This window comes from Schistocerca americana, chromosome 3, assembly GCF_021461395.2.
Source record: "Schistocerca americana isolate TAMUIC-IGC-003095 chromosome 3, iqSchAmer2.1, whole genome shotgun sequence".
NCBI classification, from domain to species: domain Eukaryota; kingdom Metazoa; phylum Arthropoda; class Insecta; order Orthoptera; family Acrididae; genus Schistocerca; species Schistocerca americana.
The window spans coordinates 153,884,519-153,900,851 of NC_060121.1; the positions used below are offsets into that span (position 1 = coordinate 153,884,519).

Genomic DNA, 16,333 nt, shown 5'->3' on the forward strand with positions numbered 1-16,333 from the left:
TAAAGGCTCCAGGGTGCTCCAGGGAAGGGTGCCGCTTATCGCGCTGTAGAGCTCGCCGACGCTCCTTAATTGCCTCAGCAACTTCTGGCGACCACCAATGTACTATCTTTTGCCGGGGCACCCTAAAGAAAGAGGGATCGCGTTTTCCGCCACAGAAACGATCATTGTCATTACCTACTCAACCACCACATCAAAGTTATCATGTGGGGCGGGGAGATTCAACGGTGACAGCAGAGGTGAAGGCTTCCCAGTCTGCCTTCTTTGAAGCCCATCTGGGCAGGCATCCATAGGCCTGATGTGGGGGTAGTGACAGGAAGGTGAGGAAGTGGTCACTACCACACAGGTCGTCATGTGCTCTCCAGTAGATATATGGGAGAAGGCCAGGACTGCAAACCGAGAGATCAATGGCCAAATATTTCCCATGTGCCACACTGAAATGAATTATGGCCCCAGTATTTAAGAGGCGGAGGTCGAGTTGTGACAGTAAATTTTTGACATCTCTGGCTCAGCCAGTATGAACTGGGCCATCCCACAAGGAGCTATGAGCGTTAAAATCTCCCAAAAGTAGGAAAGGTTTAGGGAGTTGATTAATCAGTGCAGCCAATGCGTTCCGGGGTACTGCACCATCTGGAGGATGATATATGAGGGTATTTCGGAAAGTAAAGATACACCGTACGCCAGAGGAACAGAAGTGTTTTGGCGAGCAAGTTGGCAACACTGGTGTTAACCTTGAACCATTAGCTTTCTCCTCGCGGTCGTTCGGCAGTTGAACGTTGCTTCTGGTTGGTGTAGGTCACGTTTAAAATGGCTGCACCGATTCAGAATCCCGCCAAATGCGAAGTGCGCTCCATCATACATTTTCTTCGCACAAAAGCTCAGCGACCAGCAGATGTTCACAAAGAAATTGTTTCTGTTTATGGGAACATTATGAATCGACAAAATGTAATGAAATGGTGTTGTCATTTCTCTGAAGGTAGGACCAATATTCATGACGAACAAAGAACAGGTCGGCCATCTGTGACCTTTGATGCCCTTCTTCAGAGAACGGAGGAATCAATTCGTGTGAATAGATGCCTCACATTGAAAGAATTGCATCAGATCATATTGGACGTGTCAATGACAACTCTATGACGTTGTGACTGTCAAGGTAGGGTACAGGAAATAGTGAGCGCACTGGGTTCCAAAACTGTTAACAGAAGAACACAAAAAGAAAAGGATGGGCTTTGCACTTGACTTCCTCACACGCTATGGTGAAGCAGGTGATGAGTTTCTTGATCACATTGTGACAGGTGATGAGACATGGGTTTATCACTATACACCTGAGTCCAAGCATCAATCAATGCAACGGCACCATTTGAATTCACCAGAAGCCAAGAAATGCAAAACGTCCATTTCAGCGAGGAAAATCGTGGCTTTTTTTTTTGGGACAGGCAGGCATTCTTCTGTTGGAATTTATGCCTCCTGGCACGACAATCAATGCTGCTGCAGATTGCCAGACTTTGAAACGTCTTCAAAGGGCAATTCAAAACAAACGCAAGGGAATGCTGACAAGTGGAGTCCGATTGCTTCATGACAACGCTCGGCCTCACACAGCGCTCATAACCAAAGCACTACTCAATTCAAATGGGACTTATTGGACCATCCGCCATACAGCCCGGACCTTGCGCCCACCGACTTCCATGTCTTCCATTACCTGAAGTCACATCTTGGTGGAAAATCATTCCACGACGATGAAGAGATCAAAGATGAAGTTGAAATGTGGTTCCGACAACAGGTGGCAACCTTCTATGACTGTGGGATACAAAAGCTTGTGCACCGACTTAACATATGTTTGGATAACGAGGCTGATTATGTCGAAAAATAACAAATAATCCAGTTAATAAGATGTAACTGACATTTTCTAAATAAATGTTCTATTTAAGGACTGCGAGACATTGTATCTTTACTTTTCGAAATACCCTCGTACATTGCAGACAGTTATTTTCTGTGTTGTCCTTATCCTTCCAGCCACAGTTTCGAGAGGGTTTTGAAGGGGCACAGGTTCACTGCATACCGAGTTCAGGATATAGACGCAAACTCAACCTGACACTCCATTCGAGTTGTTACAGTTCCTGTAATATCCCTTATAGCCATGGAGGGCAGGAGTCCGCATTACCGGGTACCAGGATTGCTGGAGGGCAATGCAGAAAGCAGGTGTAAAGCTTAACAAATGCTTAACTGGAGGAGGACATTATCATGAGGCTGGGAAGGCATGAAGCGAGAAAGGAGGCTGGGAAGGCATGAAGCAAGAAAGGAGGCTGGGAAGGCATGAAGCAAGAAAGGAGGCTGGGAAGGCATGAAGCGAGAAAGGAGGCAGGTTATGCCTCAGGGTCACCTGCTGCCTCTGACTTGAGTATTTGTAGCCATTTCTATGGTGAATGAGGTGTCAGTGAGATCCAGGTCCGCAGGGGAAGCTAAGATCTCCGCTGCACCCTCAGATGTAGAATTGATAGCGAGTGGTGGTGTTGGGGCCACCAGAGGGTCTTGTTTCTTAGCAGACTACTATCTAGTTTGCTTGCTCTCTCACTTCTCTTTAGGGGCTTGCTGGGAAGATTTCTCCGAAGCAGCACAGAGGAAGACCATGTAGCTCATGGTCTAGCAGCTTTTGGCTCCTTGAGCCACTGGTGAGTGTCTGCCCTGGCATTAGTGGAGACCTTGGGAGAGAAGGTCCCAACGAACCCCTTCTGCAGGAGAAGAGCCAGAGGAGGCTGTTGCTTCTCTGGCAGGGGGGAGGCGGTCGATGTCCCCTGCGTTTGGGAGGGCCTTGCTCCTGGAGTAGGTGCTTTGGGAGCAACAGAGGAAGATGTGCCCCCTACCACCAAAGGGGCAGATGTATTATGGTGGCCCGGAGGGCCCACTGTTTGCGACACAGAGTGAGGAATCACTGGCACTTTGGACGGCGATGGTGATGTAGCTGCAGCATATGTCGACGTCAACCGAATGGGGTATAATCTTTCGAATTTACGTTTAGCCTCTGTGTAAGTCAACCAGTCAGGGTCTTGTACCCATGATTTTCTGCTCCTTTTGGAGTATTGGGCAGTCTGGTGAGCAGGGGGAGTGGTGCTCTCCACTGCTGATGCATGTGAGAGGTGGCGCACATGAAGTATCTGGGTGCAGTGGACGTCCGCAGTCTTGACATGTGGTGCTGGAAGTGCAGCGGGAAAACATGTGCCTGAACTTCTAGCACTTAAAGCACCGCATAGGGGGAGGGACACATGGTTTAACGTCACAGTGGTAAACCATCGCCTTGACCTCTTCAGGCAATGAATCAACCTCCAATGCCAAGATGAAGGCATCGGTAGCAACCCTGGTGTCTTTGGGTCCGCTGAAAACGTGCTGGATGAAATGAACACCCTGCCATTCTACAATGGCGTGGAGCTCATCGTCAGGCTGCAAAAGGTGGTCACGATAGCAAATAATCCCCTGGACCATCTTGAGGCTTTTATGGGGAGCGACAGAAAAAGGAATATCACCCAGCTTATTACAGGCAAGTAATGCTCGGGACTGGGCTGGCGATGCTGTCTGAATCAAGACTGCTCCGGTTTCGCATCTTGGACAGCAATGTCACTTCTCCAAACTTATCCTCAAGGTGTTCAATGAAAAATTGAGGCTTCGTAGGTAGAAAAGAGTATCCATCGGTTCTGCTACAGACTAAAAACCGAGGCGAATATGGCTCTCTCTGTTCTGTAGCTCTACATTCCTCCCATGGTGTAGTGAGGGAGGGAAACGATTTAGGATCATACCTGTCGGCATTGTATTCTATCTTGCCCTTCTTAGAGACTGCTGGTGCCGTACGGTCACCTGCAAGAGATGACTTAGTCCACTTCATCGCGGGTCATCCACTCGATGGCACCCACTTCGATCAGGGGCTCTCCCCATGGGCGCCACCCAGCCACAGCAAAGGCCACTTGGCATGATGGCCGTTGCCGGGCGACCTGATGCCCAAGAAGACAGGCATCTACTCCTTGGCATACATGGGAAGTTTACAGCTCAGGCATCAGCAGTGCGATCCCTGTGATGTCAGGGATCATGGGTACATGAAGGCCCCACCACAATGGACTTGCTACCGTGCTCGATATTGGGGGGAGAAATCCAATATTGTCTCCTGTCCTCTTTCCTCCTCATGTCAACGGAAGAAGATGACCTACTCTGGAAAGCGTCCATGCCCAAATAGTTGAATTGCAGTTGGAGATGCCAAGCCATGACAAGAGATTCAGGAGATCGAATCTAATGGCATTCATGCAAAATGTAAGGCGTCATTCCCCATATGATCTGCACTTCTGTAGAATTTTGAAACTGGCAGGTCAAACCATAGAGTGGGCCGGAAACTGAAAGAGTCCTTTTAGTCGCCTCTTACAACAGGCAGGAATACCTCGGACCTATTCTAACCCCTAGACCCACAGGGGAGGGGGAACCTTATTTAACAGTGTTTTTGGGCCAACATGGGAACACACAAGGATTGCTTGCTGCGAATCTCCAAGTGCATCAATATGCACTGAACGGTGTGCTCTGAAACGCTAGTGCCTGCACCAACACTGTACTCAACAATCAGATCTGCAACACATCATTGCCTATCCTGCTTTAACAGAACAAGAAAACATACTCAGAGTTTCACCATCCTTTAATCTCTTTCCAAAGTTGTTCATGAAAGTAGTACATGAACAGCTCTTCTGTTTCTAAGATGCTTTTCCCAGGCACCAGGTCACAACAATTTGCCATCATCAATGTCAGTGGATTTCCTCATTTCTGGCCTGTATCATCACTATAATGATTCCCCGGTCATCTCTGCTCCATTGATATACTTTCCTTACAATGCCAAAGGCTCACAACGCCACCAAGTGTACTCAGTCCCGTGGTGGAGAGTGGTCATAATGTTCCGGCTTATCAATATAGCACCCGGATTTCTATGAAAATGCATTTGACATTTGTGTTTGAATGTTTTGGCCATTTGGGGATGAAAGCACATTTCTAAGATTTCACCAACATAACTGCATGAATTTAAATATTTATAATGCATATTATATAATTTTTCTGGCCTCAGTACATGTATTTGAATGACTCTCATAACACCACCTCATACTCACGATTTTTCTATATGAAAATTACGCCGAAAGTGCAGAACATTAGTAATTTCACAAATTCTGTTAACAGCCTGAAAATTTCATAGTCTACTCAAGTGCTCTAGTTCGGCTCTGTAAATGTCGACAGAAGTCAATATACTCTGTGCCAATAAATTTAAATAAAAAAAGGATCCTATGGTTAAGCAATGCTGCCCCATATATGATAATGGGCAGAAATGCAATTAAAATATTTTATCCTAACATAAAGCACATTACATGTTTAGTACAGGTGCTGCATCATGTATCCGAAACAGTACATCTACAATATGACACTGAATATGCGGATATCCTCTACAAGCACGATAAAAATACACGCAAAATGCAAAGGTTTGAAACTTCTGGCAGCCTTAATTAAGGCACGTGCTGAATTTTTTTACTATTGACGGTGTTCTTGAAAGCACTTTTAGGTATTGCCACATTTAGAGAGAGACTGCCAGATTTAGCTTTTCCACCACAATTTATTTTAACAAGGTGGATTACCTGGGCTGCTATCTTTTACTGTGATAATTGTGATGTAAGTCAGTAAGAGACCTAAATTACCACAAATTTATTTGAGTTGTTATATCTTTGTTTCATTCTACTGTAAGGCCTTAAGTTATTGCCCCCTAATTGTTGCCTTCTCACTGTTTCAAAAACATTACATCACACCTGTCCACTTTCATTTAGTTCTACATTGTCATATGGGCAAGCTGGATTCTAACTAAGGAGAAAACTATTAGTTTTGTTGCATAACACAAAAAAAGAAAGAAAATGGATAAAAGGTTTTACAAAGAGACGAGCAAACTACTTATTTTACACCTTGAACAAGTTGTTAGACCCATTCATGGTACATGCCAAACATTTTATTGAAAATATGATCCTCATGTCGGGGAGGGGGTGCGGGGGAGAAGGGGGGAGAAGGGAGGAGGAGAAGGGAGGAGGGGGGGAGGGAGAGGGAGAGAGAGAGAGAGAGAGAGAGAGAGAGAGAGAGAGAGAGAGAGAGAATATTTTTCATACTCACCATTTTAAATGTATTTACAGCTGAGTGGCCATTAAAATTATCTCTCAGGGCTGAAGCAGCGCAATGCAGTAGCGTTGCCTCCTGTATAAATTCTGAAGGAGAGTGGCGAATGCCCTCCTGGAGATGGAATTGAGCCACTTTCAGACAATCTTCAATTTTTTCTCCCCATTCCACCAACCTGTTTGCAAGAAAACAGAATACCACATACAGTTTCTGACATCTTATACAAACCATTAAGCTATACCAACATAGTGAATATTTACTCCAGTGAATGTATTTTTGAAGCAGTAATAAGACCAAGAAAATGCCAACGCCCATGCACAAACGTAATTAAGCAGATGCACTGTGTAGACAAGTGACAGGTACAAGCATCTGCATGCGAATGATTGTCATGTGTCACGATCTTATACGGTCACAACATAGATATCGGTCCAACCCTTTACGTGTACAATAACATTGTGTTTTAATTGCATCAACCTGCATGTAAAGCAACATTTTGGATTGAACATTCTTTTTTCTCACCTAACAGCAAAGTTCCAGTTGCGTCCTTGTATAGATATCACCATTGCGTAAACAACAAATGGTACAGCCATTAAAATGTTATGAATTGGTTGCCACAGGATTTGAATGTGCCACTGCCAATAACTTATACGGCACAGGCTGTGACATACGAGCATTTTGCCAAGAGATGGGAACAGACAATACACTTCCCAAAGATCACAATTATCCTGCGCACTGATGGGTAGCAACTCTGTAACATTATACTGAACCAACAAACTGCAAAAGCCTTTACATATTTTATTTTTTATCATTCTTTAAGTTTTTTCCAGCTATCTTTTTTTTCGTAATCTGGCTGGAAAATCACTAATTCCTTTAACAATGTTTCAGCAGGCAGCCATTCAGTCATTGTTAAGGCCAGACTGAAATTCTTATCTGAGTGTAATTTGAATGTGTTTAAGGCTGGAGAACCATGCTTAAAATCTGATCCATACTTATTTCAAGATGACACATCACAGATGAAATAGAATTAATTAATGACAACACGTACACCATAGGTAGGCATGTGTGTGTCAACCCTTTCATTGCTACAGGCATGCTCTTTGTGTTCCATGCTGAGGCAGCTATTGTTATGGCTGTACTGTTCGCCAAATATTGGTGCCTGTGCTGTGAGATGATGTTATGGCCGATACAAAATACTTATCATCCCATTTTTCAAAAACTATTAGGTCAAAAATTTGATTTTTGGACATCTTACAGTCTGATTTCTTCACTCGATAAAGAACCAAATTTCTTTTCGTTATCCGTCGCACTTACTGCGCTGCATCAAATTAAGTAAAACATTGCATGAAATTTTAAAGAATTTGCAGAGATAAAACCATATTGTGTACACTTTGCGTTTGGTTGATTTTAGCTCATACATTGCAGTGAATGAAATGTAGATAAGATGTTGAAATTTTATTTAAAGTTTGCACATTACAAATCAACAGGTCTTTAAAATTGTCATATCTCAAATGATTCAAGATACTGCTCAAATGGCTCTGAGCACTACGGGACTTAACTTCTGTGGTCATCAGTCCCCTAGAACTTAGAACTACTTAAACCTAACTAACCTAAGGACATCACACACAACCATGCCCGAGGCAGTATTCGAACCTGCGACCGTAGCAGTCGCGCGGTTCCGGACTGAGCGCCTTAACCGCGAGACCACCGCGGCAGGCTTCAAGATACTGCAATGAGGTTTTTTTTTTTTTTTTGCAAACAATAGAACGCAATAAGGCACATATGTTGTATGATAAATCCTCAAAACTTTTTTATTGACCGAGATATTGACATAACTCGTTTGAAGCAGTGCGAGGTCAACGGCTCAGAATAACATGCAGATGTGCATAGCATTGTAGGAAAACTCAAGGTAGCATGTATGTAAATATACATCCACAATACGGCGTAGTAGGATGCGTACAGAAGCCCACAGCTGCGAATGGGTTTCCAGTAAATACAACAAAAACAAAATAGTATGTTTTACTACTGTAATTGTCATGCATAAACAAATAGTGTGCACCACTCTACTGGAGAAACTTCAAGTTACAATCAGAATGAGCTTGCCAAATTGCTTTTCAAAGTCTGAACTATTCAAACAGCCTTGTCTTTGGGAGGAACAGTGAGGGAATATAGTTACTTCTATCATATGTTAACTTTGCCTTAAATTTTTGGCAGACTGATTGTGTCATCACATATAGCACTCATCTAGGCAATACTCTGTTTATAGAAGACAGTGAGGGGAGGAAATTTAATTCTGCAATATTTTAATGTTGTATTCACTACGGAGGAAGCAAAGTTGTATACCTTGTACTTACGATGATTTCCTGAAAATTGTGTTAATTTCAGTGAGGATAAGGAGAGATGTTTCGCCAGGATGTGAAAGTGATGGAAGAAAGCTATCAGGATACATGGAACAGATATATGATGGCAGACTACTGCTTGAGCAAGCAATACGATTCTCCTGGAAATCCTGACAACAGGAAATCTCTACAATGATAATTGAGAACTTGATGTTATATTCAAAGTCTTGTTTCACTGTGTGGTACATTTATTGTTTTTAATGATTTGGTAATATTTTTACATCATTTTTAGTAATAAAATTATTAACATAATTTTTATGTATGTTTTTCTAAGAAATACATACAATCTCAAAAACTAGAGTCATTCAAGCAGAACCAAGATATATTAGGATTCAGCATCATGAAGTTATCCTAAAACCATTCTTACACAGCAAAGATTGAAAATTCCATGTAGGAATAACAACAATGTAGGAAAAGAGAGATTGCTGCTTACCATAAAGGAGACACGTTAGGTTGCAGACAGGCATAATGAAAAGACACTTGCACACATCTTTTGGCCACAGCCTTAATCAGCAAAAGAGAAAGACAGAAACACACACCATTCATATACACAAACAAGCACACATTACCGTCAATTCCAGCAACTCAAGCCAGAATGCATTCTTGTATGTGTGAACGGTGTGTGTTCCTCTGTTTCTCTTCTGCTGATGAAGGCTTTTGTTGAAAGCTTTGTGCAATTGTCTTAATTGTGCATGTCTGCAACTTAATGTGTGTCTTTTTGGTAAGCAGGAACTTACCTTTTCCTACTCTTATACAGGGTGTTCCAAAAGTCCTATTACAGGCTCCTAGTGGTTGTTGAGAGAGCTTACCAGATGAAGTTCTGACAAAGAACTCAGGTTCGGTAATGAACTGTTTGAATGTAAACCAAGTTTTAAGGTCAGATTACTTCAAATCTCTTGCTTCACTATACACAAAATGGAGACAATGATGTCAGACTTGTGTGATCTACACCAGCTGTTTCACAAGGCAACTCTGCAGTCCATCACACAAGGTGTATCTGTGACACACACTTTCATATCTACAGTACACACTACCACTTGCCAATTTCTTGTAGCTGTTGTAGTAGTTGATGAGGAAGTTTGCCTACTAAATCAAACACTTGACGTAAAACATCTCGTCACCCAATTGTAAGTTTTTTTCATAAACTAGTTCAGGTACTTCAATGTATAAAGGTTAAGTTTTACTTGGCATTAGTACCGAAGGTTGTGGAAGAGTTAATTTAGATTAGTTCTGTGGTGTACGAAACTAACAAGGAGATTCTATCACAGAAGAAATTATGTCCCTCTACTACCTATTGTGTTATTTACTGATAACGTTAATGCATAAGAGAAAACTGAACACTTTAGTAAATGTTTCAGAGGGACATTCAATTACAATATCAAAATTTTCTGCATTAAAAACAAACAATATTATCTAAGATACATTTTCATGAATTTTTTGTCTAAAGATCCAGACAACTAGGGCTTACCGAGTAGTTTCATCCTTATCCTGTTGTGACATCTCTAACGCAATACCCATGAGAGCATTATTGGCTTCCCCAAGCAGTCTGTAACTGCTCCAATTTTTAGCATGGTGTGTCGATTCGCCAGCCCAAATACTAGGCCACTTTTCCAATTCAGATGCACCAGGAAGTTCATCACGGTCAAATGCTGCTAAAGCTTTGGCTTGAGAAAGTGTTACACGATTCAATAACTGTAAAAGATATCATTTAAGAAATAAACATAACATTGTTTATGCAAACATTACTAAAAATTACATGTTTTACTGATACCACAAAAAGTGAAATCATCAATGAAAACTAATGATCAGCAAAGCAGGTAAAAGCACAGAAGAGATGGGAAAAAAAGAAAGAAGGGGGAAGGGAGGGGGGGGGAGAGAGAGGGAGAGGGAGGGAGAGGGAGGGAGAGGGAGGGAGAGGGAGGGGGGGAAGGGGGGAGGGGGGGGGGAGGGATGGAGGGAGGGAGGGCCTAGAAATAGCTGATGATGGATACAGAGGAAATGAAAGGAACATGTGAAAAGTAACAAAATGAGCAATGACTAACAGAAGACTGATAATAAATTCCCTGGACTCACTCCCATTTTTGCTCTGCTTCAGCTCAGTGAGCTGACAAAAATATGAAAAAAAAGGCAACATTAACTTAGCTGGAAATTAAAAAAAAAACTGGTTGTTACCAATGTCAGTGTCACTGACAAAACTTTCAGATTCTAATCACTGCAAAAAATTGCTGAATTTCAGCTTTAAAAGAATGCAGGATGCAGTGAACTTACATATTTTTGTGGAGTACCACCATTCTGATTGCCCCATAACTCTGCTTCCTTTTCTTTCCACTTTATCAAATCATCCCAACTGTTTACTGCCAAGTAGCTTTCAGTCACCTAAAAAAAATCATTGTTTTATTTAGGAAGAAAATATCACACTATTCATTAGCACTGATAAGACTGGAGACAGTACCTGGTCTGCCATGAAGCCTAAAATGTGATGCTCCATCTCTGACCTCAATATCTGTTTCACAGGACTTGGAGAAGAGCTTTCTCTAGATTCTTCATTATTGTGTGTAGGAGAATCCTGTGGTGATGTACACTCTTGAATCACCAACTTTGCAAAGTTTTCTGCTGCTATTTCACACCTATTCAGAAGGATTGACAGCTGAATTTTCAATCAACATTCACAAGTATTTTATTAAAAGCTAAGACTATATGAATATCTCTCTCTCTCTCTCTCTCTCTCTCTCTCTCTCTCTCTCTCTCTCTCTCTCTCTCTCTCTCTCACACACACACACACACACACACACACACACACACACACACACACACACACACACACTGCAGGATATCGAATACTAACTTCCTAGCTGCTTGCTCTGCAGCTGCTTTAAGCCACAGAAATTTTCTTCCAGCAATTTCCTTGCTCCAAGCGTAGAGTCCTTGAATTGCCTCAGGTTCATGCAGCTTGCACAGTGCCCAACACACGTACATAATAGCTCTTTCAAACTCTGAACCCTGGAGAAAACAAAATAAAAAGGCACTGTAATACATGCACTACTTGCAGGTTCCTAATTACAATAACGTGTGGCAACACATGGCAAACCTCTGCATATTACTGAGCAACATGTATACAATTAACAACAGTAGTACAGTGTGACATAGTTATCTTTTTGAAGATATGTTTCTAGCTGAGTGTAATAGTTCTCTAACAGAAATTCAGCAGCAAATAGCTTACACTTAGTTACTCCAGAATTACTATTCTAATTATCTCAAATTTCTTTGTTTTCCTGATGGCATTATTTGATTTTATTTTTAATAACATGTATTGAAAAATGTACAGGAGCTCAAATTTGTTTTCATTGATGGATTTGCTTTTATTGACTTCTAGCTTTGCTTCTAGTAAGTGTGTAAAATTAGAAATTTTTCTCCAAACTGAGTTTACTATCCTCTTAAACAACAGTGGAAAACTTAAGTGCTTTAATATCAGTATCAGTATCTGTAGGTTACTTTATTTTGCTTAAGAAATGGTTCCATTGTCTTCAGAACTACAAACGTTTTTAATTCCTCACAATATTTCAGTTTTCCTCATATCAATTGAAGTAGTACCTAAATATAAATATTTAGCTTACATGTGCAGTAACCCACAGATTATACTTGGTAGCAAATAGTGATTTAATACCCACTAACAGCTTCTAATTTATATAGCAGTAACCTTTGTAAGACGTACATCTGTGACTTTGGTCAAGACCGATTAGTGTTCTTACAGATATTAGGCTGCCAAAATCAAAATGAAATGTCAAAAGAGAACTGCATGGCATGAAATGGTCTTTGAAAATTTATTTAGAGTTTTATTGGTAGCCTCAACTAAGAATGTTATGGAATTTCAACTAAGAATGTTATGGAATTTCAACAACTAAGAATGTTATGGAATTTCAATGGAATTTTGTTACACTATTCTGTCACATGCAGCTTTTAAAAATAGTCTGGTGGAAGCAGCAAAGCTTTATATGACAAGTTTACATACTGTGCATGTTTCACAGAGAAGTAGATTACTGCACTATCAATACTCTTAATTTGTTTCTGCATGTGGAAAAAGGAGAGGGGAGAGAGGGAAGCTGTTTACTTGAGCTTCACATATGATTCCTATGTCACCCCACCTCATTTCAGAGCAATAGCTTTACAAACAGCTGCGACTAACATGGCATGTACCCGAGTTCTACACAGATCAAAAACAAGTTTTGCATCACCCTGGTTCTCAGAACTCCTGCAGATAGACATTTACTGTGGATACTGTATCACAGACATAGTCCCTTTGACTGTGTGCCCAAAGATGTAAACAACCATGCATGAGCAGCAACTATTGGACGGATGGGGTCCGACAGTCGAACAGTTCCAGTCATTCCATCAGGGGGGAGGCACATGACTCGTGTTGTCTGTAGTTCAAACATGCCTAGACGGTCAATACTGCAGTTCAATCGCATCCGCACTGTTACTTTGTGCCAGAAAGGGGTCTCAACAAGGGAAGTGTCCAGGCGTCTCTGAGTGAACCAAAGCGATGTTGTTCAGACACGGAGGAGAGACAGAGAGACAGGAACTGACTATGACATGCCTCGCTCTACTGCAGTGGATGACTGCTACTTATGGATTATAGCTCAGAGGAACCCTGGCAGCAATGCCACCATGTTGAATAATGCTTTTCATGCAGCCAAAGGACGACGTGTTACGACTCAAACTGTGCGCAATAGGTAACATGATGCACAACTTCACTCCCGATGTCCATGGCGAGGTTCGTCTTTGAAACCACGTCATCACGCAACCCGGTACAGATGGGCCCAACGACACGCCGAATGGATTGACATCACGTTCTCTTCACCAATGAGTGTCGCATATGCTTTCAATCAGACAATCGTTAGACATGTTCGGAGGCAACCCGGTCAGGCTGAATGCCTTAGACACAGTGTCCAGCAAGTGCAGCACGATGGAGATTCCCCACTGTTTTGGGGTGGCATTATGTGGGGCCGACGTACGCTGCTGGTGGTCATGGAAGGCAACGTAACGGCTGTACGATACATGAATGTCATCCTCCGACAGACAGTGCAACCATATCGCCAGCATATTGGCGAGGCATTATTCTCCATGGAGACAATTCACGTCCTCATCGTGCACATCTTGTGAATGCCTTCCTTCAGGATAATGACATCACTCGACTAGAGTGGCCAGCATGTTCTCCAGACATGAACCCTATCGAACATGCCTGGGATAGATTGAAAAGGGCTGTTTATGAACGACGTGACCCGTCAACCACTCTGTGGGATCTACGGCGAATTGCCGTTGAGGAGTGGGACACACTGGACCAACAGTGCCTTGATGAACTTGTGGATAATGTGCCACGACAAATACAGGCACGCATCAATGCAAGAGGACGTGCTGCTGGGTACCAAAGGTACCAATGTGTACAGCAATCTGGACCACCACCTCTGAAGGTCTCGCTGTATGGTGGTACAACATGCAATGTGTGGTTTTCATGAGCAACAGAAAGAGCGGAAATGATGTTTATGTTGATCTCTATTCCAATTTTCTGTACAGGTTCCGTAGCTCTCAGAACTGAGGTGATGCAAACTCTCTTTAATGTATGTAGATAGTGGGACCTAGACATTTGTACCCAGTTACATAGTAATCACACAGCAGCTGCAGCCAGAATGCAACTATCATGGCGAATGGAAGCACCAAACTGGAGGTGTGAGAAGGAGGGTGGGAGTGGGAGGGGGTTGGCAGGGGGGTGGGTTGAGAGGGGCACTTTCTGGCGGTGTGTGCAGGGACTAGAATGCCAACAGGCGCAGCATCAAGAGGCTGTGGGGCAGGGAGGTGGGGAAAATTGAGTGAAAAAGGAGACAAGAAGGAAAAGATGACTGGGTGCACTGACAGAGGATAGAAAACAGAGTGGGAGTAGATAATGGGGACGAGGTGATACGATAGAGGAGGTGGAAACCATTGGGTGGAGAATTTGTCAACAGTGTGTTAACATTGGTGAAGACCAGGATAATTATGGGAGTGTAGAATGCTTTGTAAGTATCTGTGTGTTTCAGAAATGCTCGTGGCGAAGGGGAGGGGGGAATCCAGATAACTTGGGCAGTGAAACAGACCTTAAAATCTAGCATGTTATGTTCAGCTGCATCTTGAGCCACAGGATTGTCTACTTTGCTCTTGGCCCCAGTTTGGCAGTGGCCATTCATCCTGGAGGGCAGCTGGTTGGTAGTCATCGCAATGACTGCAGCACAGATGGTAAATGACAGGGCTGCTTTAACAGGTGTTCCAGCCTCTGGTGGGGGTAGGATAAACCTGTGAAAGGACTGGAATAGGGAGTGCTGGGTGGGCAGATTGGGCAGGTCTTGAACCTACATCTCTCAAGGAATATGATCCTTGTGGCAGGGGGTTGGAATTTGAAGCAGCACAGGAATGGGCCAGGACGTTTTGGAAGTTGGGTGGGCGATGAAACACCACTTTATGAAGGGTGGGAAGGATCTCGGGTACAAGGTCCCACATTTCAGGACATGATGATAGGTAATCAAAGCACTGGCAAAGGATGTGGTTCAGTTGTTCCAGTCCGGGGTAGTCATGGATGACTAAGGGGGCACTTTTTGTTTGCTGGTTCTTGGCAGTGGTAAGCAGATTCGGGGTGTGAGGGAAAATTGCACAGGAGATCTGTTTGCAGACTAGTTCTGGGGGTTAGTGACTGACTGTGAAGGCATTGGTGAGAATCAGTATACTGGGCAAGGGAATTCTTGTCACTGCAGATACACTGTCCCCTGGTGGTCAGGCAGTATGGGAGAGATTTTTTGTTGGGAAAGGAATGACTGCTGTTGAAATGCAGGTACTGTTTATAGTTGGTGGGTTTAATGTAGTCAGAGGTGCAGATGGAGCCATCAGAAAGGAGGTGATCAACGTCTAGGAATGTGGCACACTGGCTTGAGGAGAACGAGGTGAAGTGGATGGGACAGAAGGTGTTGAGGTTGTGAAGGGATGAAGATAGCGTGTCTTGGCCCTGAGTTTGGGTCATGAAGATGTCATCAATGAACCTTAACTAGATCTGGGGTTTGACATTTTGTGAGGCAAGGATGGTCTACTCTAGATGGCCTGTAAACATGTTGGCATAGGAGGGTGTCATGTGGGTGCCCACATCTGTGCCATAGATTTGTTTGTGTACCTTCCCTTGAAAGGAGAAGTAGCTGTGGGCTAGGATAAAGTTAGTAGTGTGTATGAGGAATGAGGTTGTGAGTTTGGAGGCTGAAGGATGTTGGGAAAGAATGTTCAATAGCGGTCCACTTCGGTCACTATGGATGCTTGTGTATAGGGGGCTGGTATCCACTGTGATGAGTAGGAATCCAGCAGGTAAAAGAGTTAGAATGGTGGAGCACAATGGGGTGTCTAAGATTGTTGGGTTTGTGGCGAGGGGGGGGGGGGGGGGGCGGCGGCTTGCACAGGGCACAGGGGTGAGGAAGGAAAAGGATTCATGGGAGAGGTTCTGGGAAAGACCTGAGGCTTTAAGCAGGGGCTTTCAGCATGGAATCAGTGTGGCAGAGTTTATAGATGGAGGAGTCATAACTGGCAGAGGCCTTCCACCAGGTAGTCACTGTGATTCATAACAACAATGGTGGAACCTTTGTAAGCAGGTAGAATGATTAGGTGAGGATTTGTTTTGAGGTTGTGTATGGCTATTCTTTCTTCTTCTGAAAGGTTGGTTTTCTGAGGAAGGGACCTCGGGAAGAATGATGAGGCTAATTTGGAGGTAA

General features: G+C 43.2%; 1 protein-coding gene across 1 annotated transcript in view; it reads right to left on the reverse strand.

Annotated features, from left to right (window-relative positions):
- The window catches only part of LOC124605141 (serine/threonine-protein kinase SMG1), a 352,264-nt gene that overhangs the window by 177,352 nt on the left and 158,579 nt on the right, over positions 1–16,333 (reverse strand). The window contains exons 19-23 of the mRNA XM_047136625.1: positions 11,404–11,558; positions 11,011–11,185; positions 10,827–10,934; positions 10,027–10,250; positions 6,160–6,337 (exon numbers count right to left, since the gene is read on the reverse strand). Coding sequence (XP_046992581.1) covers positions 6,160–6,337; positions 10,027–10,250; positions 10,827–10,934; positions 11,011–11,185; positions 11,404–11,558 — 840 coding nt within the window. The remainder of the gene's footprint in view (positions 1–6,159; positions 6,338–10,026; positions 10,251–10,826; positions 10,935–11,010; positions 11,186–11,403; positions 11,559–16,333) is intronic.